This window comes from Piliocolobus tephrosceles, chromosome 9, assembly GCF_002776525.5.
Source record: "Piliocolobus tephrosceles isolate RC106 chromosome 9, ASM277652v3, whole genome shotgun sequence".
Taxonomy (NCBI): domain Eukaryota; kingdom Metazoa; phylum Chordata; class Mammalia; order Primates; family Cercopithecidae; genus Piliocolobus; species Piliocolobus tephrosceles.
In genome coordinates, this window is record NC_045442.1 from 13793199 (window position 1) to 13817367 (window position 24169).

Consider the following 24169-nt stretch of genomic DNA (forward strand, 5'->3'; position numbering starts at 1 on the left):
TTATGACAAAGCTCATTAACAAATTCTTTTCCACTACAGGCTAAGTAATTTAATACACAATAAGCTACACCTCAGAGTATGGAGACTTATAAATTATTAGTACTGTTCCCCCAAAACAAACTTTAAAGGAGTCTTGCTAGTGTTCACTAACCACCAAAATTAAGCAAATCAATATCTTTCCGATGCTTATGTTGAAAATTATACAATTAAATCAGAAGTATTACACCTTGATTTAAAAACTTATAACATAGGCCAGGTATGGTGGCTCATATCTGTAATCCCAGCACTTTGAGAGGCTGAGGTGGGAGGATCACTTGAGCCCAGGAGCTCAAGACAAGCCTGAGCAATACGGTGAGACCCCGTCTTCACAAAAAATTTAAAAATTTGTCAGGCATGGTGGTGCATGCCTGTGGTCCCAGCTTCTCAGGAGGCCAAGGCAGAAGGATCACTTGAGCCCAGGAGGTCAAGGCTGCAATGAGCTGTGTTTGTGCTACTGCACTCCGGCCTGAGCAACAGAGCAAAATCCTGTCTCGAAAAAAAAACAAAAATAAACAAAAATAAAAGCTAAATAAAACTCCAGGTTTACACAAAAGAAATCAAGGACAGACCCGGTGCAGTGGCTCATGCCCGTAATCCCAACACCTTGAGAGGCCAAGGTAGGAGGACCGCTTGAGCTCAGGAGTTCCAGAGCAGCCTGGGCAACAGTTAGAGACCCTGTCTCTACAAAAAATAGCAATAATAAAATAAAAACAAAAAAAGAAATCAAGGACAAGTAACCTGCAATTGAGGAGTCTTTGTCTTATAAAAACATGTAAAGCAAAATCCTTTAAATACTAAGATTCCCAATTAAAATAAAATTTCAATTTCAATGACAAAAACATAATGACAAAACCCTACCACTTTTTAGGAAATACATTCTGTTAAACCAACCGTATTAAATTCAGCCCTGTACCACATAGAAATTTTTCTTTAAAAAAAAAAAAAAAAAGAATATATACTTGATGTAGTATGCAAAATATTTGTCTAAAAAAAAACAAAAAAAAGGTTAGCCAGGTGCATTGGCTCACACCTGTAATCTCAGCACTTTGGGAGGTGGAGGCAGGAGGAAGGCTTGAGCCCAAGAGTTCCAGACCAGCCTGGGCAACATAGCAAGACCCCATCTCTGCAAAAAAATCTTAAAAACTGGCCAAGCAAGGTGGTGCACACCTGTAGTCCTCGTTACTTGGGAAGCTGAGGCAGGAGGATCCCTTGATCTCAGAGTTCAAGGATGTAGCAAGTTGTGATTGGCCACTGCACTGCAGCCTGGGTAAGAGAGTGAGACCTTGTCTCTTAAAAAAACAACAAGATTAAGAGCGGTTACTATGTAGAGGAGAAATAAGGAAGGCAGAGATAGGAGGCTTTTATTTTTCATTTAATGTCCTTTTAAACTGTTTACGTTTTGTTGGCATATGAATGTTTTTATTTTTATTTCAGTATCAATAGGGACTATAGAAGTAGTTGGATTGTAAGTTTTTTTTATATACTTTTCTATTAAAAAAATGAATAAATAAAAAGCCTATGTTCTCAGAAACTACTGTGTGTTAAACCCCATGCCAGATGCTTTTGCATAAATTACCTCACTTTACCTAAAATATGACCCTGGGAGATCATTATTGCAGGTGAGGAACTTGGAGCTCAGAGAAATTAAGGTTGGCAAATGAAAGAATCAGAACACCAGCAATCAATATTTTTTTAAAAACAAGATAAATTCATAAAGACAATAAAAAGGAAAAGAAAAAGAAAAAGGACACATTTTTACTTGAAAGGTTAGAGCAAACCACATCAAGGGCAGACAGGCATACTACAGCCCACAGGAAAAATCTGGCCCACTGTTTTTATAAATAAAGATTCATTGAAAATATCATACCCATTGGTTTACACATTGTCCCTGGCTGCTTTCACACCATAGTGGCAGAGCTGCTGGCTGCATCAGGGAACATGTAACTTGCAAAGCCTTAAATATTTTGTCTCTGGCCCTTTATAGAAAAAGCCTGCCAACTTCTGATCAAGTGATAAAAACTATCAAGCAACTTCCACAGTGCATACTAAACTCCAGTTATCATGTTGCCATAAACAGAAACTTCATAAGAAATACTTACTTTATTTATATATTTAGACAGAGTCTTGCTCTGTCACCCAGGCTGGAGTGAGCGTGATCACAGCTCACCACAATCTCAAACTCTTGGGCTCAAGTGATCCTCCCATTTCAGCCTCCCGAGTAGCCAGATGGGTGCACAGCACTATGCTCAGCTAATTTTTGTAGAGATAGAGTCTCTTTGTTGCCCAGGCTGGTCTCAAACTCCTAGCCTCAAGCAATCTTCCCACTTTGGCTTCCCAAAGTGCTGGGATTACAGGTGTGAGACACCATACCCAGCCTGAGAAAAATTTACTTTTTATTTTGAGATGAGGTCTTGTTCTGTCACCCAGGCTGGAGGGTAGTGGGGCACAATCATGACTCACTGCAGCCTCAACCTCCCAGGTTCAAGTAATCCTCCCACCTCAGCCTCTCGAGTAGCTGGGACTACAGGCACATGCCACTATGCCTAGCTAATTTTTCTTTTTTTTTTTTTTTTGAGACGGAGTCTTGCTCTGTCGCCCAGGCTGGAGTGTAGTGGCTGGATCTCAGCTCACTGCAAGCTCCGCTTCCCGGGTTTACGCCATTCTCCTGCCTCAGCCTCCCGAGTAGCTGGGACTACAGGCGCTCACCACCTTGCCTGGCTAGTTTTTTGTATTTTTTTAGCAGAGATGGGGTTTCACCGTGTTAGCCAGGATGGTCTCGATATCCTGACCTCGTGATCCGCCCATCTCGGCCTCCCAAAGTGCTGGGATTACAGGCTTGAGCCACCGCGCCCGGCCCTGCCCAGCTAATTTTTCTATTTTTTATAGAGACAGGGTTCTGCTGTCCCCCTGGCTCAAGCATTCCACCTGTCTCAGCCTCTCACAGGCGTGAACCTTGCCCTATGAAAAATCTGTGTTTTTGTTTCTATGATCAATGTGAATCATAGAAACATATTTGTTTCTGTAAAAAACTATTTTAAAAGCAATGCATTTGTTATAAAAACATTCCCACTGTAGAAGTTACTAAAAATGAACAATTTATCAAACACATACAGAAAAATATTAAAATGAACTTAAGACCTTAATATTTTAAATAGCATCATTACCTTTGGATTGTGCATAACAATTGTCTCTCCACTTGGAAACTCTAATCTTCGGTGCCACTGATTAGTGGTTACAGCTTTTTTATATTCAGCCTATAATGGGGGAAACAACATATATTCCATTAAGACAAATTTATACCATATTGAAAGTATGGAGGAAAATGATAACTATAATCGTGATAAAAATAACAGTAATAGCAGTTCTCATCTCCTGACTGGTTAACATTTTTATCACCTTATACATATCATTCAAGTAATTACTCTCAATCACTCCTAAATAACAGGATCCCCATTATATAATGAAGAAAACCAAGTTTTAGGCAGTCTGTTCATTTCCTAGGGCTGCATTAACAAAGTACCACAAACAGAGTGACTTGGAAAACTGAATCCAAGACCCCTCAAAGATACCAAAATCCCTGGTGTTCAAGTCCTTTATATAAAATAGCATTGTTTTTGCATAAAACCTACATACATCCTCCCTTATATTTTAAATCCTCTCTAGATTACTTATAATACCTAATAAAATGTAGATGGGATATCAATAGTTACACTGTAATTTTTATTTTTTATTTTCTTGAGACAAAGTCCTGCTCTGTTGCCCAGGCTGGAGTACAGTGGTGCAATCTCTGCTCACTGCAACCTCTGCCTCCCGGGTTCAGGCGATTCTCCTGCCTCAGCCTACCGAGTAACTGGCACTACAGGCAATGCACCACCACATCTGGCTAATGTTTGTATTTTTAGTAGAGACAAGGTTTCACCATATTGGCCACGCTGGTCTCAAACTCCTGACTTCAGATGATCCGCCTGCCTCAGCCTCCCAAAGTACTGGGATTACAGGCGTGAGCCACCGTGCCTAGCCTGTGTTATTTATTGTTGTTGTTTTCTAAATATTTTCAGAGTATTTGGTTGAATCTGCAGATGTGGAACCTGTGGATACCGAGGGCCGATCATACTATTCTAGTTTCTATAAAGCACAAGTCTGAGGACCTCTTGAGGAGAGATTCAACACAAAGTAAGGCAGGGCCTCTGGCATATCCACAAGTCCTTTTTTTTTTTGCTCATTTGTTTTTTTAATTGACAAGTAAAAATTGTTACAAAGTCTTTTTTTAAAACTAGTGACAGTGAGTATTTGACAATCATGTGAAAATAGAAGTATTTCCTTTTGTGTCTTGGACAATCATTCAGTAACAATTCCTCTTCATCAGTCTTCTGTACTTTTGTGTTTTTTTTGAGGTGGAGTCTCACTCTGTCACCCAGGTTGGAGTGCAATGGCACGATCTCAGCTCACCGCAACCTCCGCCTCCCGGGTTCAAGCGATACTCCTGCCTCAGCCTCCTGAGTAGCTGGGATTACAGGCAGGCATAACCATACCCGGCTAATTTTGTATTTTTACTAGAGACAGGGTTTCACCATGTTTGGCCAGGCTGCTCTTGAAATCCTGACCTCAAGCGATCAGCCCACCTCAGCTTCCAAAGTGCTGGGATTACAGGAGTGAGTCACCATGCCCTGCCTAGCCTTCTGTACTTTTGACCCTTCTCTTCGATTAAAAAAAAAAAAAAAAAAAACTTTAAATATAATTTATAATTTCTAAAAGCAAGGCCACAAACAACAATGATTAAAGAAAGAAAACTTTCACCATCTTAAAAATTATTTTCAGGCCAGGTGTGGTGGTGGCTCACACCTGTAATCCCAGCACTTTGGGAGGCCAATGCAGGCAGATCACCTGAGGTCAGGAGTTCAAGACCATCCTGGCTAATGTGGTGAAACCCTGCCTCTACTAAAAACACAAAAATTAGTTGAGCATGGTGGCAGGCACCTGTAATCCCAGCAACTCAGAAGGCTGAGGCAGGAGAACCACTTGAATCCAGGAGGCAGAGGTTGCAGTGAGCCGAAATCGTGTCACTGTACTCCACCCTGGGGGACAGAATGAGACTTTGCTTAAAAAATAAATAATTTTCACTTCTTCATATTCCCTGTCAATTCACAGCTTTATAGTAAGTATTATCTGGTAAAGATTGCACATTCCATTGTCGAAATGGTCTTGGTTATCCTTGACATTTCGATCTTCCACAAAAAATTCAGAAGCAGCTTACAAATTTTACCAAAAAAAAACCCGATGTGAATTTTGATTGGGATTGCCTAAAATTTATCAGATAATTTGAGAAGAACTGATATCTTTTATGATAGTGCCTACTTCAACATAATGTTTAGCTCCGTTTTTTTTTTTTTCTGAGACAAGGTCTTGTTCTGTCGCCCAGGCTAAAGTGATGTGGTACCATCACAGTTCACTGCAGCCTCAAGATCCCAGGCTCAAGCAATCCTCCTGCCTCTGCCTCCTGAGCAGCTAAGACCACAGGCATGGGCCACCACGCCCAGCTAATTTTTGTGTGTGTATTTTTTGTAGAGACGGGGTTTTGCCGTGTTGTCCAGGCTGGTCTGGAACTCCTGAGCTGAAGCAACCCACCCAGCATGGCCTCCCAGAGTGCTGGGATTACAGGCAGGAGCCACCACGCCCAACCTAGTTCCATTTGTTGAGGTGGCCTTTTACATTCTTCAATTCTGTTTTGTAGTTTATCTCCATAAAGTTCACGGGTACTTTGCTTGGACTTTTTTCCTACAGTGCCTGTAGTTTCATAAATATATAGTCTCTCTGTTATAAATACATAGTATCTTCTTTTTAGATTTTTAGTTGGTTATTTCTACGGCACAGGAATGTTACTAATTTACGTATGTTAATTTTATATACACGGACTTGCAAAAAACTCTTGTATTGGTGCTAATAATATTTCTAGAGGTTCTTCTGATTTTCCACGTAGACAATCATGTCTTCATCAAATTAAAGGTGTTCTCTGTCTCCAACCCTTCCGTTGTTTTGTCTTAGTGCTCTGATAGGACAGGATCACCAACAGGATACTGAGCAATATGTATCTTGTTCCCTTTCTATTACTGGCTTTCTCACTTCCTAACTTTCTGTGCCTCTTCCCTGATCTGGTTTGAGTTTCCTGGAAGAAGCCGAACAAAAGCTAAGGTCTCCCTAGGTAGCCATGTGTTGCTGCAATGGTCGGTATGTGGATATCTATCCTGCCTCAAAGTCTATGTCACCCATATAAAATCAAATACAGTTAAGATAAAGTGTAGACTTTCAGACACAGATTGGACTTGAAAATATATACTTCAGCTTCAAAATAGTAAAACTAAACATTTAATCTGGGGACATGATAGCTTCGTAGGGGCCTACCAAAGGTACCAAAAATTACAATATATCTTTATGTCTAAAATTAAGCTATATATATCAGCATTCCTTTACATTTTTCTTTATATATACATATATACACGCATATATATACACACACATATATGCACATATATAAATATATGTTTTCTTTTTTTTCTGAGGGAGGATTTCACTCCCATTGCCCAGGCTGGAGTGCAGTGGCATGATCTCAGCTCACTGCAGCCTCGACTTCCCTGGCTCAGGTGATCCTTCCTCCTCAGCCTCCCGAGTAGCTGGGACTACTGACGTGTGCCCCCACGCCTGGCTAGTTTTTGTATTTTTAGTAGAGACATGGTTTCGCCATGTTGGCCAGGCTGTTCTCGAAACTCCTGGCCTCAAGTGATCTGCCCACCTCGGCCTCCCATAGTGCTGGGATTATAGCCACGAGCCACCACACCCAGCCAAAAGTTAACTAAAACATTCTGTATCTCATTTCCCATCTATGCAACTGAATTCACTGAACGTATTTCAAATATCTAACATTCAACTCTTAAGTAGAAGTAACACAAGCATTTAACACAATTATACAAAGAAATTATAGATTTAAGATGGCTAATAAGGCTCATGATACTTCTTCCAATTTTATTTATTTATTTTCACAAATCAGAGGTTAATTTCAAGCCTTTTACTGAATATTAATTTGAAAATGTCCATATGCCTGGCATTTTCTATCAACAACAAATCCCAGCAGCCTAGGTTCTATTGAAGGCTTGACACAAGCATCTTATTAGATCTGTGATGTACCTCTGTAAATCATATTCTATCTTTAGACACAGATGCCACGATTAGCACCTCATGAGCGATGACATCACTTAAAATGTAATCTTCTCCGTGAACAGCATCAAGACAAGCTGTCTTGTAAACAAAGTCAGCTCCACTGTCAATGTTACTCACCAATGTATACAGGACCTACATTTTTTAAAGAAACTCATAAAGAAATAAAGCTCCCATACCTCTAGTTTTTCACTGAACTCCTCAGTATAGGGAATAAATCGACTATCTGTGTCCCCCTTGTAAAACCAAGTACAGCGTCTCACTTCAGCTGGCTCCTCTTCCCAGTAGGCAGCCTTCCTTATTCGGTCATAGAGGTAAACATCGTAGCGCCCTCCATCCGTGCCAAGAACCACGCTCTCTGGATCTGGCTGAACTAGAGAACAAAATTAACACTTTTCCTGACTGCTGCAAGGCGTATTTTAAAATAATCAATAATCAGCTGGGCACAGTGGCTCATGCCTGTAATCCCAGCACTCTGGGAGGCCGAGGCAGGTGGAGCACTTGAGGTCAGGAGTCTGAGACCAGCCTGGCCAATGGTGAAACCCCCCTGTCTACTAAAAATACAAAAATTAGCCAGGTGTGGTGGCGCATGCTTGTAATCCCAGCTACGTGGGAGGGAGGCAGGAGAACTGTTTGAACTCAGGAAGCAGAGGCTGCAGTGAGTCCAGATTGCACCACTGCACTCCAGCTTAGGCAGCAGAGTGAGACTCTGTCTCAAGAAAATAAAAACAAAATAACTAATGAATACGGTGACTACTCAGTCTTTAAAGACAAAAAACTAAGCTCATTTTTATTTAAAAATATAAGTTTAAGATTAATCTGTGCTGTTGAAAATGATGACTCTTCTTAAGTAGAAAAGAAACAGTCAAGGCAAACTTTAAAAACGTAATTCAAAGAACTGATGGATTTTTTTTTTAAATCAGAACAATAATATCTATGTACAACAATGTTCCATGGAATATGTTTCTAAAGGCCATTAGTAGGTGACTTTTAAGTCCACAATCAAATAATACCAGGATAAACAAAGAAACACGTTTCTACACTGCAGGACTTTTCAAAGCATTAACGCACTCCTGCACAGCATCTCTCTCAAGACCTAGATACAGTGAGCAGCATTTCCAAAACTCATCTGACCAGGGCACACTTTTCCCACAGAGCATCTCCAGGATCGAGAGTTCCACAGAAAGCCCTTTATAAATCCCCCCATAACTACAAATGAATAAGGGAAACAGAAAAATTGAAACCTGGATTATATGAACTGTTCAAGTTCTCTGATTCAAAATACCTTTAAACTACAAAGTAAATTACTAAAACACTTCTTCAAATACCTTACCCCAGTAACTCAGGACTTATATTAATATCGTCATCTTAAGGTACAGAGTCTGGGGTCTACAAGGATCAAAGAATTTGACATTCACAGAACATACATCATGGATAAATACTCATTCCTTCTCTTCGTAAAATCACATATGAATGATGCATGACCAATGTTTACCTGAATTATAGATTTCTTCAAGATTCAAAGAATCAAACACACTAAAAGGCATCCAGAGTTGTTTGTATTCTACCTCCTTGCAGTAAAACCAGTGGGGCTGAACAGGCTCATACTGGTTTTGAAGTAGAAAAGGAGGTGGCACTTGAACAGAGGGAGCCCCAGGTCTGGCAGGTACCTGCTGCTGTGCCGGAGACTGCATTGAAGGAGGAACCTGGAGGGGATGGCAAAGTTAAGACTGTCATACTTGTCCAAAAGAATTCTGAATATGCTTCACACCCAAACTGATGTTAGTAGCAATTATCCTACATGTATATCTGGACAATTATATAGTGTAGTTAACTAGACCCCAAAGCAATTTTAAGAATTTTTAAACCTAACAAAACCCCAAATCAAGGATAAATGCTTGAGGGGAGGGATACCTATACCCCATTTTTCCTGATGTGATGATTACACATTGCATGCCTGTATCAAAATATCTCATGTAACCCATAAACATATACACCTACTATATACCCACAAAAATTAAAAATTTAAAAATTTAGAAAAAAATCAATTACAAGGTGAACTAGACCTTCTCACAGAACAAAGTAAACTAACACCTTTATAGAAATCAATCTAGCAATATTTCTTCCATGATTTATTTAACCTTTCCTGTGTGTGTGTGAGGCGGAGTTTTGCGCTTGTTGCCCAGGCTGGAGTGCAATGGCGCAATGCGCAACCTCCGTCTCCCGGGTTCAAGCGATTCTCCTGCCTCAGCCTCCCGCGTAGCTGGGATTACAGGCATGCGCCACCACACCCAGCTAATTTTGTATTTCAGTAGAGACAGGGTTTCTCCAGATTGGTCAGGCTGGTTGCAAACTCCCGACCTCAGATGACCCGCCTGCATTGGCCTCTCACAGCGTTGGGATTACAGGCGTGAGCCACCACGCCCGGCCTATTTAACCTTTAAAATATGCCTATTCCTTGACCTACTCATTCCATTTTTAAGAATTTATCCTAAAGATAGAATTATAACAAATAGCCCAGGCGCGGTGGCTCACGCCTGTAATCCTGTCAGTTTGGGAGGCTGAGGTGGGTGGACTACCTGAAGTCAGGAGTCCGAGACAAGCAGGGCCAACATGGTAAAACTCTGTCTCTACTAAAAATACAAAAATCAGCTGGATGTGGTGGCATGGGCCTGTAATCCCAGCTATTTGGGAGGCTGAGGCAGGAGAATCGCTCGAACCCAGGAGACAAAGGTTGCAGTGAGCTGAGATTGCACCACTGCACTACAGCCTGAGTAACAAAGTGAGACTCTGTCTCATAAAATAAATAAAAAATAAAAATAAAAATTTACCCACAAGGATGTACACCAAAAGGTTATTTAAAATAGGAAATCAGTGTGTACAACTGTCAAAACTCAGCTAATTGTACACTTTAAATAAATCAAATTGTACACTGTAAACGGATGCCTTTTACTGTATGTAAATTATACCTCAATAATATTGATTATAAAATCATAATTAATAAATTTGGAATGTTTGCAAAAAAATAAAATAGGAAATCACTGGAAATAATCAAAATGCCTAACAGAAGCCCGATTAAATAATATTTCACTCAAATGCTAGATCGTCCAGAGCCATTAAAAATGTCTTATATCCTTTCTGCAGGAGACAGCTAAAAAAATAAATAAAAATAAGTAAATAAACAAAAACAAAAGTTTTAGAGGATAGACACGATGGTTCATGCCTATAATCCCAGAACTTTGGGAGGCCAAGGAAGGAGGATCACTTGAGGCCAGGAGTTCGAGACCAACACGAGCAACACAGCAATATCCTGTTTCTACAAAAAAATCTAAACATCACCCGGACATGGTGGGGCACACTTGTAGTCCCAGCTACTCCAGAGGCTGAAGTGTAGTTCAAGGTTGCAGTGGAATGTAATCACACCACTGCACTCCAGCCTGGGTGACAGAGCAAGACCCCCCATCTCTTTAAAAAAAACAAACAAGAAGAAGAAAAATTAATGTTTTAGAAAAAATCTAAGTAACATTTAAAGTACGTTCACAAAAAAAAAAATAGATTATAGAAACCACAGGTACTCTATGATGTTTGCCAAAAAAAAAGACATATAACAAAATGAAAACAGTGATTATCTACAGACATTTTTTATTAAATTCAATATTCTGCATTTTTCAAATTTTCTACAAAAATGATTTTAAAATCAGACTATACTTATTTTTAAATGTTTGAATTAGACACCATTTTGGGCCAGGTGTGGTGGCTCACACCTGTAATCCCAGTACTTTGGTAGGCTGAGGTAGGAAGATCACCTGAGGCCCAGGAGTTTGAGACTGCAGATGAGCTGTGATTGCGCCACTGTATTCCAGCCTGGACAACAGAGTGAGACCCAGTCTCAAAAACATATACAATTTAGCCCATAATCTCAGAACTTTGGGAGGTCAAGGCAGGAGGACTGCTTGAGCCCAGGAGTTTGTGACCAGCCTGGGCAACATAGTGAGACCTCATTTCTACAAAACATAAAAAAAAAATTAGCCAGGTATGGCAGCACGTGCCTGTGGTCCCAGCTACTGGTGAGGCTGAAGGAGGGGGATCACTTGAACCTGAGAACTCGAGGCTACGGTGAGCCGTTATCATGCCACTGCACTCTAGCCTGAGTGGCAGAGCAAGACCTGGCCTCAAAAAAAAGAAAAGAAAAGAAAAGAAAAAAAAAAAAAAAAAAAATATATATATATATATATATGCACACACACACGTATATATACATACACACATATAATTTCTAAAAAATCATTTTGAAGTATTATGTCAACACTCAATTTCCTGAGATCCATAGCTGCGCTGTGGTTATACAGAAGAATGTCCTTACGCTTAGCAAATGTACACTAGGAATTTAGGAGTAAAAAATCATAATGTATTTTACTGACCTTCAAATGTTCCCCCCAAAACTGCATATATACAGAAAGAGAAAAAAACAATGGGGGGAAGGAAGGGAATAGGGAGGGGCAGGAGGAGAAGCAGGAGGAAGGGGCGGGAGAAAGGCATGGGGGAAAGGGAGAAGGCTCACATATACCAGCGTGTGCACAGGCACAAATTAAAAAACAAATGGGATAAAATGTTAATGATACGTAAATCTGGTGAAGGATATCAGAGTACTCTTTGTACTATTTTTATTTTTGCAACTTTTCTTCAAGTTTGAAATTATCATTTTTTAAATTATTATCTAAAAACCTTTTTAAAATTTTAAGCAACAAACTATAATTAGTTCGTTATAGTTAGCAAAAATACTAACTATATACCACACGCTATGAATTTGGTTACTTTTCAGAATGCTGAAATCCAACATTGTCAAAAATTTGTGTATTGGTATGATTTAAACAAAATGATAAAACAGAGTCCATTCTCTAACAGAGAAGTTAGTTACATTCTGATCACAATACTGCTATCTCCACCACACCGAAATGGGTTCTTAATTCTTTTTAATCATTTCTCTTTTTGTTTAATTCCACTGATTTTTCTTTGGAAATCAAATGAACAATTAGTTGGGAAAAATGCATAAGGGAATTTCATAAAATGTACCCAATGCATACGTTATTCCACCAACTCCCCCTAGATAGAGTTTGACTGATCTAGATCCAAACTCCATAAATAAAAAGAAATTACTGAAGTAATCAATTTTAGTCCCTGTAATTGACTGTTTTGATTGACTAGTGTAACTGAAAGATGAGAAACTAGTGGTCTGTTAAGACAATAACTGCTTCATCTCCTATGTCTCTAGACAACACTTATTATTTTTACCTTACTCTAAAATCTGGAAATACTGACATGTAGCTAACTCATTAAAATCAATTACTACTTCAATAAACAAGTAATACACACTAAAATATGAGCGATCCAATAAGCTATCTTTAAGACAATGTTTACTTCATGTAGCTTACAAAGAATACCCTCTGAAAATAATTTGTCATCATATTGATTATAAGATGTGAAATGTTTTTTAAAACATAGGTTCAGGTGAGAAAGAAGAAACAGAGTCAATAAGTAGGACACAAAATTATGTCTCCATACCGGCGGCAAAGATCCTGGAGGCATCTGGTACATCTGAACAGGGGGTCCAGACGGTGGAGGATGAGCAGGAGGGCCTGGTGTTTGACACTGCTGCAGCTGGGGTGGTGCAATGTAAGGATTAGCCCTGCTGCTGCCAGGGGTATGGCGATATGGATTGTATCCTGGTTGGAGAATTCCTTGGGGTGGGTTCCCAAAATGTGGAGGAGGGAGACTACTTGGCTGAGAAGGCAGGTAAGAATTTATTCCCATCAGTGAAGAAGGTGGAGCACCAGGTTGCGCCTTCGAAATGGATGGTGAAAATGCATTCGAGACATCTTGGGATCCAGTTGTAAAAGGGAGAGCAGTCAGGGGCTTGGGGAATCCTGATTGTCCAACTGAGGTTGCTGCAGTTGTTAATGGTGACTGTCCAATATTCCCAAAAGGATCACTGCTGCTTGATACCTGAGAGAAGTAACTAACTGTCTCTGGGGCAGACGTGTGAACAGAAGTTTGACCAAGGAAGCTGTCCTCCTCACCAACATCTGTGGAATCCTCTGAAATGGAACAAGAGAGCATGTGGTTTAAAGGGTACTCTATCATTCCGCAGATACGATTCTATAAGGAAGGGCTAGCAATTATACTTCCTTATTTGTTCTTCAAACTTGCTATTTCTGCATTACAGAAAAAAAAAAACAGTTTTTTCTTTTTTTCTTTGAAAACTTGCACTTTAGAAATGAAAAACTAGAAAACATAAGAGGAAACAATTATAATTCATTCATAAGCCCACCTCCCAGAGACAATCGCACTGTTAACAGTTAACATTTTGCTACATAGCTTTCCATACTTTTAAAATAAATACAAATAGTTATCTGTTATTTATTTTGTAAATATATACTTGTATATAGAAGTTTTTAAAAATAGAAACAAAATCTATACTTACTATTTTTACTTTTTTTTTTTTTTTTTCTGAGACAGGGTCTCACTCTGTTGCCCAGGCTGGAGTGCAGTGGCACGATCTCAGCTCACTGCAACCTCTGCCTCCCAGGTTCAAGCAATTCTTGTGCCTCAGCCTCCCAAGCAGCTGGGATTACAGGCGCCCACCACCATGTCCAGCTGATTTTTGTATTTTTTTTTTTTTTTAGTAGAGATGAAGTTTCACCATGTTGACCAGGCTGGTCTCGAACTCCTGACCTCAAGTGATCTGCCTGCCTTGGTCTCCCAAAGTGCTGGAATTACAGGCATGAGCCCCCATGCCCGGCCTTACATATTATTTTTTATGTTTTTCTTGGTAAGAAAGAATGCAATTATTACTCTACTATCCAAATATGCATAATTTTATTTCTATAGTGATACCGAGAGACTAAAGATAACTCTGTTAACAAGAAGGGGTGTGTCAGGAATCTTACCTACAAAGCACTTATTATACAAATGAACACGCGGTATTTGTATTCCCAAGGCAAAGTAGGTCAACCATTAATTGCCATTCCCTAAAATCATGTACTACCACACACTTATCATTCTAGAACACCAAATTGTTGAAAAGGTCACTTTCTAACCAAGGGAAGATCTCCCATCCCTTTGCCCAACCTGATGTTCACTGTGGGTATTAACAATTCAAATTTAGCTTCTGTTCTACTTCCAAGTTGTAAAATAAAAGCATTTTCCCTGTACATCACCTCAAAAGTCCACCTATTATTCCTTACTAAACTTTTATTTTCACTAGCTTGTAGCTTTCATCTTCTTCCTCCTAATCTTCCCTGCTCCTGCCTCATTCCCTCTTACCTCCTTGCTGGAGGCATGGAATCCATCAGAGGGCTGGACTCACTCACAGCACACAGGCACACTCTGGTCCCTGCCCTTGCAGACCTGCCAAAAGGCAGCCTTCTTCCAAGCTCTGGGCTCCAAGCTTCTTGACCTCTGCTGAGACTAGGGCTTGAGTTTCTTGAGCTCTCATAATTCACACACATCAGTTTAACTAAAATACTCCACTATTGGAAATACTCCTCTTGATATTTTCTTTGTAACTAAAAATAAAATATCCCTTGCTGCACGAGGCCCTGTGTCAGTCTGTATCATTCCACTTCTCTGATACAATTGCAGCTCCCACCCGTCTTTTCAGGTCAGTGACCCTCATTTGGACTTATCTGTATTTCTTAATTCATTCCCAACAGTTAAAAGCAAGAAAGGAAAAAAAAACCTCAGTGGTATCTTTCATCCTTTAGAAAAACTTGAGATCAACCTGATCCAAGAAACTTTTTTCTGATTAGCATCAACTACAAATGAAATGCTCTCCACATACTGCTGCCCTCACCTCAGGGGCACTTTCTCATTTCATTTAGACACATGTCATCTAAAGCCACAACTTTAATAGGCACTTGTATATTTGTGACACTCCCAACTCTATCGCAAACCCAGACTGTTGTCATGTGTTCCAGAACTTGTTTTCCAACTACTTCCTCAATGTTTTTGGCAGATTCAGCCACATATACCTCATGCTTAGTAAGCCCAAAACAGAGTTTATTATCTTAACTACCCACCTCCGTGCTCCCTTTTTCATATTTCACGATCTCCACCGATGTTTGCCAACATCCATTCAGACACTCAAACCAGAAACCTGAAGTCTCTCAGACTCCTCCCTCTCTCTCACACCCTTCATTTAATCATTCAAATATTTATTCAAGAAATATTTACTAAGGATGCATTATGTGCCAGGTACAGAGCTCAGTCTTGGGTCTAAAACGAAACAAAAATGGGCCTCTGTGCTGACAGAGCTGACACTCTGGTCTTCTGTGAGTCTCTACCACTGTGTAGTCTACACATCTCACACATCTGCTCCCTGCTCCTCACACCCAATGTGGCTGACTCGGGCTAGACTGCCATCGCCACTGCCAGCCTCTCACTGTGCCTCCCAACCGAATCCTCTTGCTACAGTCAACCTTATTCCAGTGCAACTAGAGAAAACTCCAGTCTTTCTGAAACACACGTCTAATTTCACTGCCTTGCTGAAAATCCTTCAAAGGCTCCCAACACCCAACAAGATGAACTACAAACTCCTCCTGAGTATGGTATATGTGACCCATAGACCACTGAGGCCACTCCACAGCACACACTCCAGTCAAAGTGATCTACTGGGGGCAGAAGACACAAGGGAGAGGAGACAAAGGTGAAGACACAGGAGAGAGGGATGAGCTCCATCCCTGTCCCATTCCACCAACCACTAACTCCTGCCAAATCTGCAGATTTTCTCACACCTTCAGACTTCACATATGCCTGTCTCTCCAGATTCCCTCACTTCTATGTATCCTTCAACACTCAGCTCAAGCATCACCTCCCCTAAGAGGCCCTGAAGGCCTAAGGGCCATCCATTCCCCAGCTCAGCCAGCCTGAGACCCACAGCATTCACAGCCATCTATCAATCCCTCTTTCTAACTGTTCTAAAACTGTATCACAGTTGCTTACACAGGTGGGTGTGTGTATACATATATACTGTGCAGTCATTGAGGGCAGGGCTGTTTGCTCTTCTGTGTCTCCCAGCTTCTGGAACAGTGCCTGGCAAATAGAAACTACTCAATCCATGTCTGATTTTTGTTTTTGTTTTTGAGATGGAGTCTCACTCTGTCGCCCAGGGTGGAGGGCAGTGGCATGACCTCAGCTCACTGCAACCTCCTTCTCAAGCGATTCTCGTGCCTCAGCCTCCCGAGTAGCTGGGATTACAGGCGCCCACCACCATGTCCGATTAACTTTTGTATTTTTAGTTGAGATGGGGTTTTGCCATGTTGGCCAAGCTGGTCTTGAACTCCTGACCTCAGGTGATCCACCCACCTCAGCCTCCCAAAGTGCTGAGATTACAGGCGTGAGCCACTGTGTCAGGCCTTCCATGTCTGTGGAATGTATGAAATTGCTTCCTGCATCTCTTTCACTTATATGATTAACTGTTGCTTCCAAGGAGACAGTTTCTTCTTTTTCTCTGGAAATTCTCTGAATGGGTTTCTGAGATTTTTAGAGATGAATTTTAGTTCTAAAAGCTATTAATGTTCACACATACTCACACACACACACACACACACACACACACACACACACACAAAGACTGTCTCCAAGAAACAAGACCATTAAAGACAGGTATAGCTATACTAGACTTCACAATGAAAATGTTTAGCATGAATTCACAGTGACACACACAAACTAAATACTACATAGCAAGGAAGATGGACATAACCAAACAACTTTAATGGTGCAGAGGATGATTAGAAAACCCCAGGTAAAGCCTTATTTATTCCTGCATCCTCTCACAGCATTCTGCTCCAATGATGCTGGTTCTTCACCAAAGACAGCAACGCCTAACCTTTCAACCACAGGTCAAATTGAGACATCATTTTGACTCCTATCCTTTCACTCATTCAACAAACATCCACTGAATAACTGGTCTACTACATACCACACATCGTTCTACGCAGTGGGAATATAATCATGAATAAAACTAAGTTGTTGCTTTCATGGTCTTACATCCTAGTGGAGTGGAATAAACAAGTATGTGTACATGTCAGGTAGTGACCAGCATCAAGAAGAAACATTAACACATGTACAGCTGTTCCCAGCGTGCCTGTCTTCCCTTCTCCATGAAACTGTCTTTAGTCCTTCAAACAAGAATAAATTACTCACTGCAAACTCAGTATCCAAAGAGGATCTACGTACTAGGCCCTAAATAACATCCTGGAAATAAAAAGGCAATTAGGACATAGCTGCTGAAGAAGACCGCAGTCCAAATGGAGAAGCAAGTGTGTTTATTTCACAAACATTAAATCACACTGTCTGGCAGGCAGTATACTTGGTGCTTTTCAAAAATTAAAGCATTTCTAATTATAATTCTGTGAGGCTATACATATATAGAAACTGAAACACAGAGAAGTAAACTAAAATGCCTACAGTTACTCAGCAAGTTACTGGCAGGGCAAGGACTGGAATACAGTCCGTGCTCCTAAACACCATGCTCTGGGCTATGCTACATCATCATCAAAAAGCAATCTCCCTGGACAATAATACAAATATGAAAAAAGAGGCCGGGCGCGGTGGCTCAAGCCTGTAATCCCAGCACTTTGGGAGGCCGAGACGGGCGGATCATGAGGTCAGGAGATCGAGACCATCCTGGCTAACATGGTGAAACCCCGTCTCTACTAAAAATACAAAAAATTAGCCGGGCGAGGTGGCCGGCGCCTGTGGTCCCAGCTACTCGGGAGGCTGAGGCAGGAGAATGGCATGAACCCGGGAGGTGGAGGTTGCAGTGAGCTGAGATCCAGCCACTGCACTCCAGCCTGGGCGACAGAGCAAGACTCCGTCTCAAAAAAAAAAAAAAAAAAGAGCTAGGAGTGCACAAGTGCACATAGGAGTGGGGGCCTTAAGGAACAAGAAAAAGTTTCTTGGACGAAGTGATGGATTGTCTTGAAAGATGAAAATGGGCCGGGCGCTCACACCTGGAATCCCAGCACTTTGGGAGGCCAAGGCAGGCGGATCACTTGAGGTCCGGAGATTGAGACCATCCTGGCCAACATGATGAAACCCCGTCTCTACTATAAATACAAAAATTAGCAGGGCATGCACGCCTGTAGTCCCAGCTACTCGAGAGGCTGAGGCAGAAGAATCACTTGAACTCGAAACGTGGAGGTTGCAGTGAGCCAAGATCGCGCCACTGGATTCCACCCTGGGCTACAGAGCAAGACTCCGTCTCGAAAAAAAAAAAGATGAGGAATGCATTTTATATGTCTACTTCACAAATATTACATGCTTCTCCTAGAAGAGGGGCACAGTCCATCTTACAAGATATCTTACTGTAACCTAGAAGATATCCTACTGTATCACAACAATCTCCTAGTAGGAGACAGTGTACCGTATCCTAGGAGAGAGGCACAGTCCATCCTAGGATGTATCTTACTGTATCCTAGGAGTCTCCTAGTGGGAGATAGACTACTGTACCCTAGCAGAGGGCCACTGTTTATTTGCACTCCTTGCCAGCACCCTGCGTAACAACAACAGGTGTTCAGCAAAGATTTGTGGAATGCCAGTGTACGAATGAACGTCCAGCACGCTGGACAACTCGGAACAGTGGGTTTCTGCAATGAAGACCAAGTCGCATCACCTGCCGCCTCCAAGATCCCAAAGCCCCCGATCCACTCAAACCTGGTCACTAATGATCCTGGCAAGCTATCGAGAGGGTAGCTGGAGGCAAAAGGAATATCTCCCGTCTGACCCTTGTCACTGCACGTCCCCCCGCCCGCCTCCCACCACACACGGGACCGCCCTCCCCTTATTACCTCCGGGCAAGAGCAGGGAGGCCGGAGAAGCCGAGGCCTGGGTGACTGGAATGAAGGGCACATTGAAGCTGAACTCCGTGGCCGAGGAGGAGAAAAGTAAGTTAGTGCCCGACGAGGAAGTGGAGACGCCGCCGCTGCCACCGTTAGGTTTTCTCTCGGCCATGGCTGCGACCCAGCTTCCGATACACGTCTCCCGGTACCCAGAACCGCACCACTGACCGGAAACCGGTCACTCTCCCGGCCAGCGCACTTCCGCACTTGCGCACAGGAGCCGGAACTACGGGTAGCTAGTCAGCCGCCCTCTCCCTTCCCCCAGCCAGCGCCGCCAGAAATCAGCATGGCGGCAATGTCTTCCCGCCCGAGTCTGGCACGTGACACCCTTGGAGGCGGAGAGGCGCTGGGGCAAAGGCCGGGAGGGAGCGTGGGGGCGTGGTCCCCGCAGGTTGTGGATGAACGTGCGAATTGATACGCAATTGAACCTGAAAGTCACAGGTTGTGGCGGATATCTATGGGCTTCCTAAAAGTACTGTCAGGATTACTCTCCAGACAAAGATTTTGGAGGAACAGCGGAATCCTGCTGGACGCTGCCCCAAGGAGGAAAGGAGGAGGAGGATTGTGTGGGAATTCGCATGCAAAGCGGAACCAAACACCCTCTCCAAAACCACTTGTCTTTCTGGACTAAACTGAACTTTGGCATTGCCCAGAAATAGTAAAATTGTTTTAAGTGTTTAATACATAGGGAGAAAACAAATCTTTGATTTATTTTTTGTTGTTGTTGTTTTGTGTTTTTCGTTTGTTTTTTTGGTTGGTTTTTTGTTTTGTTTTGTTTTGTTTTGAGACGAGTCTCGCTCTGTCGTCCAGGCTGGAGTGCAGTGGCGCGATCTCCGGTCACTGCAACCTCCGCCTCCCAGGTTCAAGTGATTCTCCTGCCTCAGCCTCCTGAGTAGCTGGGACTACAGGCGCCTGCCACCACGCCTGGCTAATTTTTTGTATTTTTAGTAAAGATGGGGTTTCACCGTGTTGGCCAGGATGGTCTCAATCTCCTGACCTTGTGATCCACCCACCTCACCCTCCCAAAGTGCTGGGATTACAAGCATGAGCCACTGCGCCCTGCCAAAAACAAATATTTAAAAGAGAAATCAAACCGGATGCCGTGGTGCAGGCCTGCAATCCCAACACTTTGTGAGGCAGAGCGGGAGGACAGCTTGAGCCCAGGAGGTTGAGACCAGCCTGGCCAACATGGTGAAACCCAGTCTCTACTAATGCAAAAATTAGCCAGGCATGGTGGCATGGCACCTATAGTCCCAGCTACTCAGGAGGCTGATGTGGGAAGATTGCTTGAGGCTAAATTAACCCTGATCTCGCCACAAACTGTGCTCCAGCCCAGGCAAAAAGGCGAGACCCTGTCTCATTAAAAAAAGAAAGAAAAGAAACCAGGACATTGAAATTAGAGATCTGACATTTTAGATAGTTTTCTATATCCACAGTAAGCTGACTGGTTCAATCCAGAAGGTACTGTGGATAACTTGGACATAATTGTCATCTTTCATAGTTAGAGATTTTGAAAGAAAATATAACTTAAGCAATCTTTCAGCTTCTTGGAGGTTGGGAGAGGAGATCCCAAAAGAACACTCAAAATAATGAAACTCTCCCCAGCTGTTTACACCTATGTAGAACCTAAATGTATTAATTCAATAATGATTTCATGTGCTTACTGTCAAAAAACATTTTTTAAGTGGGACACTCATTAAAGCAGTAAATTAGATTTTATTTAATGAAAACTATTGCAGTAGGGAAGTGGGTCCAGCATGAACTGAACACAACTTTGCTGAAACAAAAGATCGGAGGCTTTTTAGAGGCTGTGGTGTGCTAAGGGAAAGGCACTGAGGAGTGTGAAGGGGTGGTTGGTCCTGCAACTAGGCCACCTGGGTGTTTTAATCCATGCTTATCCAGAGGAGACACATAATTCTTCTGTTTTCATGACAAGCAGTGGTGTAAGAGAGCAAGGTAGCCATAGGGACTGGGAATGAGAATGAGAACCACCTCCTTGAATGTTTGCAGTTCAAGAGACAAATCCTCAGGTCCTTGAGAAGACAGTTCTTGCTGGTCATGTGTCTGGAGTTGGTTCCTTCCAGTGGGTTCTTGGTCTCGCTGACTTCAAGAATGAAGCCTCGGACCTTCACGGTGAGTGTTACAGCTCTTTGAGGGGGCATAGACCCAAAGAGTGAGCAGCAGCAAGATTTACTGTGAAGAGCGAAAGAACAAAGCTTCCACAGCATGGAAGGGGACCCAGGTTGCCGCTGCTGGCTGCGGGGGGGTGGCCAGCTTTTATTCCCTTATTTGTGTCCCCCCCCACATCCTGCTGATTGGTCCATTTTACAGAGTGCTGATTGGTACATTTTACAGAGTGCGGATTGGTGCATTTACAGTCCTTTAGCTAGGCACAGAGTGCTGATTGGTGCATTTTTACAGAGTGCTGATTGGTGCATTTACAATCCTCTAGCTAGACACAGAGCACTGATTGGTGCGTTTTTGCAGAGTGCTGATTGGTGCATTTACAATCCTCTAGCTAGACAGTGCACTGATTGGTGCATTTTTGCAGAGTGCTGATTGGTGCATTTACAGTCCTCTAGCTAGACACAGAGCACTGATTGGCGCATTTTTACAGCGTGCTGATTGGTGCATTTACAATCCTCTAGCTAGACACAGAGTGCTGATTGGTGCTTTTACAATTCTCTAGCTGGACAGACAAGTTCTTCAAGTCCCCACTCAACCCGGGAAGTCCAGCTGGCTTCACCTCTCAATCCCACCTCTAAACAGGACACCCCAACTGCTGTTGGGAATTGGGCGATGACCGCTGTAGCTACTTCCTGCTGGATGGGGTGAAGAAGGAGCCCTGCAGTTGTAGTGTCCTCCAGAGGGGAACTCTTTAGGCCAGTCAAAGGGCCAGCGGGTTGGTCCAGGGTGTCTTGTTTTTCTAAGACCACCACAGCGAGCACAAAAGAACCAGCAAGTAGGCAAAGGTCAGGCGCAAAACTGCTAGTTTATTTTAGTAACCTAAGGTGTGGAGAAGAAGTCTGTCGGCCTCCGGCAAAGAAGGCCGGCAGAGTTCCCCTCCCCCAAGCTCTCGGACGGAGTTCCGACATCCCGACAGGACTGGGAAGCTGGGAAGTCCGCCGGGCTGTGAGAAGGCCACATGGCTCAATGGCCAAGAGTGGCTTTTCTAGGAATGGGAGGGCAATAGGCGGGGCACGGGCGTGTCGGGGGGGCGTTCCGCAGGTGCGACCAGGTAAATCTTGGTCTCTTCAGATTGACGTCACCTGGCGCATGCCCAGTTGGTCTGCACCCTCCCTGGGTGCCGGCTGCATTTTCGCGCGTGCGGGAAGAGTTGGGGGTGGGGGATGAAGAACCCGGAAGTGCACCATCTTGCCTCCGTTCGTCCAAACAGTCCAACCTTTTATTGATAATAGTGATAAAGGGGCGCGGTGGTCTGTCTGGCTACTTCCTGCTGTTAAGGGGCGTCATTAAGGTCAGGGCCCATGGTTGGTATTTGGACGCACGGATGAAAAATAAAGTAAGGCACAGTATTAGTATAGGAATGAGGAATGGAAGCATTTGTTGGAATATGGACAAAACCCGGAAGGATAGTCCTGGCAAGGTTGGGGAGTATGAGATAGTTAAGAAAATTTAGTAAGTTTGAGGCGAGTGGGGGAAAGCCAAACTGATTTCCACTGATTGCTTTCGGTAGGGGCCCTTTTTAGCTGGGAATGAGGAACGACTGCGCAAAGTAATTGTTGGCCAGGCAGCAATTAAGGAGTGGAGTTTTTTCGTGGAGTGGATGGCTTTCCACTTACTCCTACTACAGAGATATTGGATGGAAGGCTAGGTCCAGAGAAGGACGGCAAAACAGAATAGGTAGCCTCGCTACCTATTGTCTTACCCGCTACCAGGAGAGTTACCTGTGTCCTGGCGAGGGTGATGGGGGTCCCCGAGTCTCGGCACCTTCAGTTGTCATCGTCCAGATGTAGGAGCTGGAAGGAGCTCCCAGGATCCTGGGAAAGGGGGTCACGTGGAGGCGCGGCACCTGTTCTCAGGGTGGGGCAATCAGACTTCCAGTTTCCTCCCTGCTGGCAAGCAGGGCAGGGGGTTGCTGGTGGACGAGGGTTAGGACATTCACTGGCCTAATGTCCTGATGCCTTGCACTTATAGCAAGGCTGCGTTGGGACTCGGGGACCTTGCGGACACCTGTTGGCATAGTGTCCTGCCTTGCCACACTTATAGCAGGCTCCTTTCGTGGCCTTGGAGTCTGTGGGGTATGTGCTTTCCGGACTGGGGTTATGACTGGGCTGTAAAGCCGCTGCTAGGAGCTGAACCTTCTGTTCAAGGCAAGCTTGCCGTCTCCTCTCTGGAGTTATAGACCTTAAGAGCTAATTTAACTAGGTCTTGTATTGGTGTCTGAGGACCATCCTCTACCTTTTGAAGTTTTTTACGAATGTCAGGAGCTGATTGAGAAATGAAATAAGACGCTCAATTTTGGAAAGATCGGCCAATGAAAAAGGGACATGTACTCTGACTACCCCCTCCGCCCCAGCCACCTCTCGCAAAGGTGCTAACACTGTAGGAGGGTGTGGGCAGAGATAGGGGACTCAAGACAGCCAGTTGGGGGCCCCGAAGGAGGCATGGGACCGAGTGGATTACTAGTAGATAAGGAGGAGGAAGGAGGAGTCTGGATGGGGGGAGGAGGAGGAGTCTGGGCAGGAAGGGAGGGGGTGGAGAGAAGGAGAGAAGGCGTATAGGGACGAGAGCCTAAGGCCCAAAAGCCTTGTATGTAAATTTCGGACCACTTGCCTAGCCACTGGCAGAAATTGCTGAGGTCGATCATGCCACAGTGGAAAGGAAAATTAACCGCTTCCTCCTAAGGTCTTGTTCAAGCTGTAAGGTTTTTAAATTGGCTAGGAGGCACCCTAAGGGGGTGCTCTTTGGAAATTTGGACTGGGGGGTTTCCCATTTGTTTCCTCTTTACTTACACAATGGACACAATGGAAATGGAAGTGGATCTCTGCCTGGCTTCA

At 43.1% G+C, this 24169-nt stretch overlaps 1 protein-coding gene across 3 annotated transcripts in view; it reads right to left on the reverse strand.

Moving 5' to 3' along the window:
• SEC23IP (SEC23 interacting protein) overlaps positions 1–19470 on the reverse strand; it is a 50152-nt gene extending 30682 nt beyond the window's left edge. For all 3 annotated transcript variants that reach the window (XR_002734166.1, XM_023224294.1, XM_023224293.1), the window contains exons 1-5: positions 19098–19470; positions 12811–13343; positions 8744–8954; positions 7428–7621; positions 3204–3293 (exon numbers count right to left, since the gene is read on the reverse strand). Coding sequence is in view for 2 of the 3 variants with exons in the window: in XM_023224294.1 (XP_023080062.1) it covers positions 3204–3293; positions 7428–7621; positions 8744–8954; positions 12811–13343; positions 19098–19260 (1191 nt within the window). In the remaining variant the exon portion in view is untranslated. The remainder of the gene's footprint in view (positions 1–3203; positions 3294–7427; positions 7622–8743; positions 8955–12810; positions 13344–19097) is intronic.
• Positions 19471–24169: the final 4699 nt, after the last annotated feature.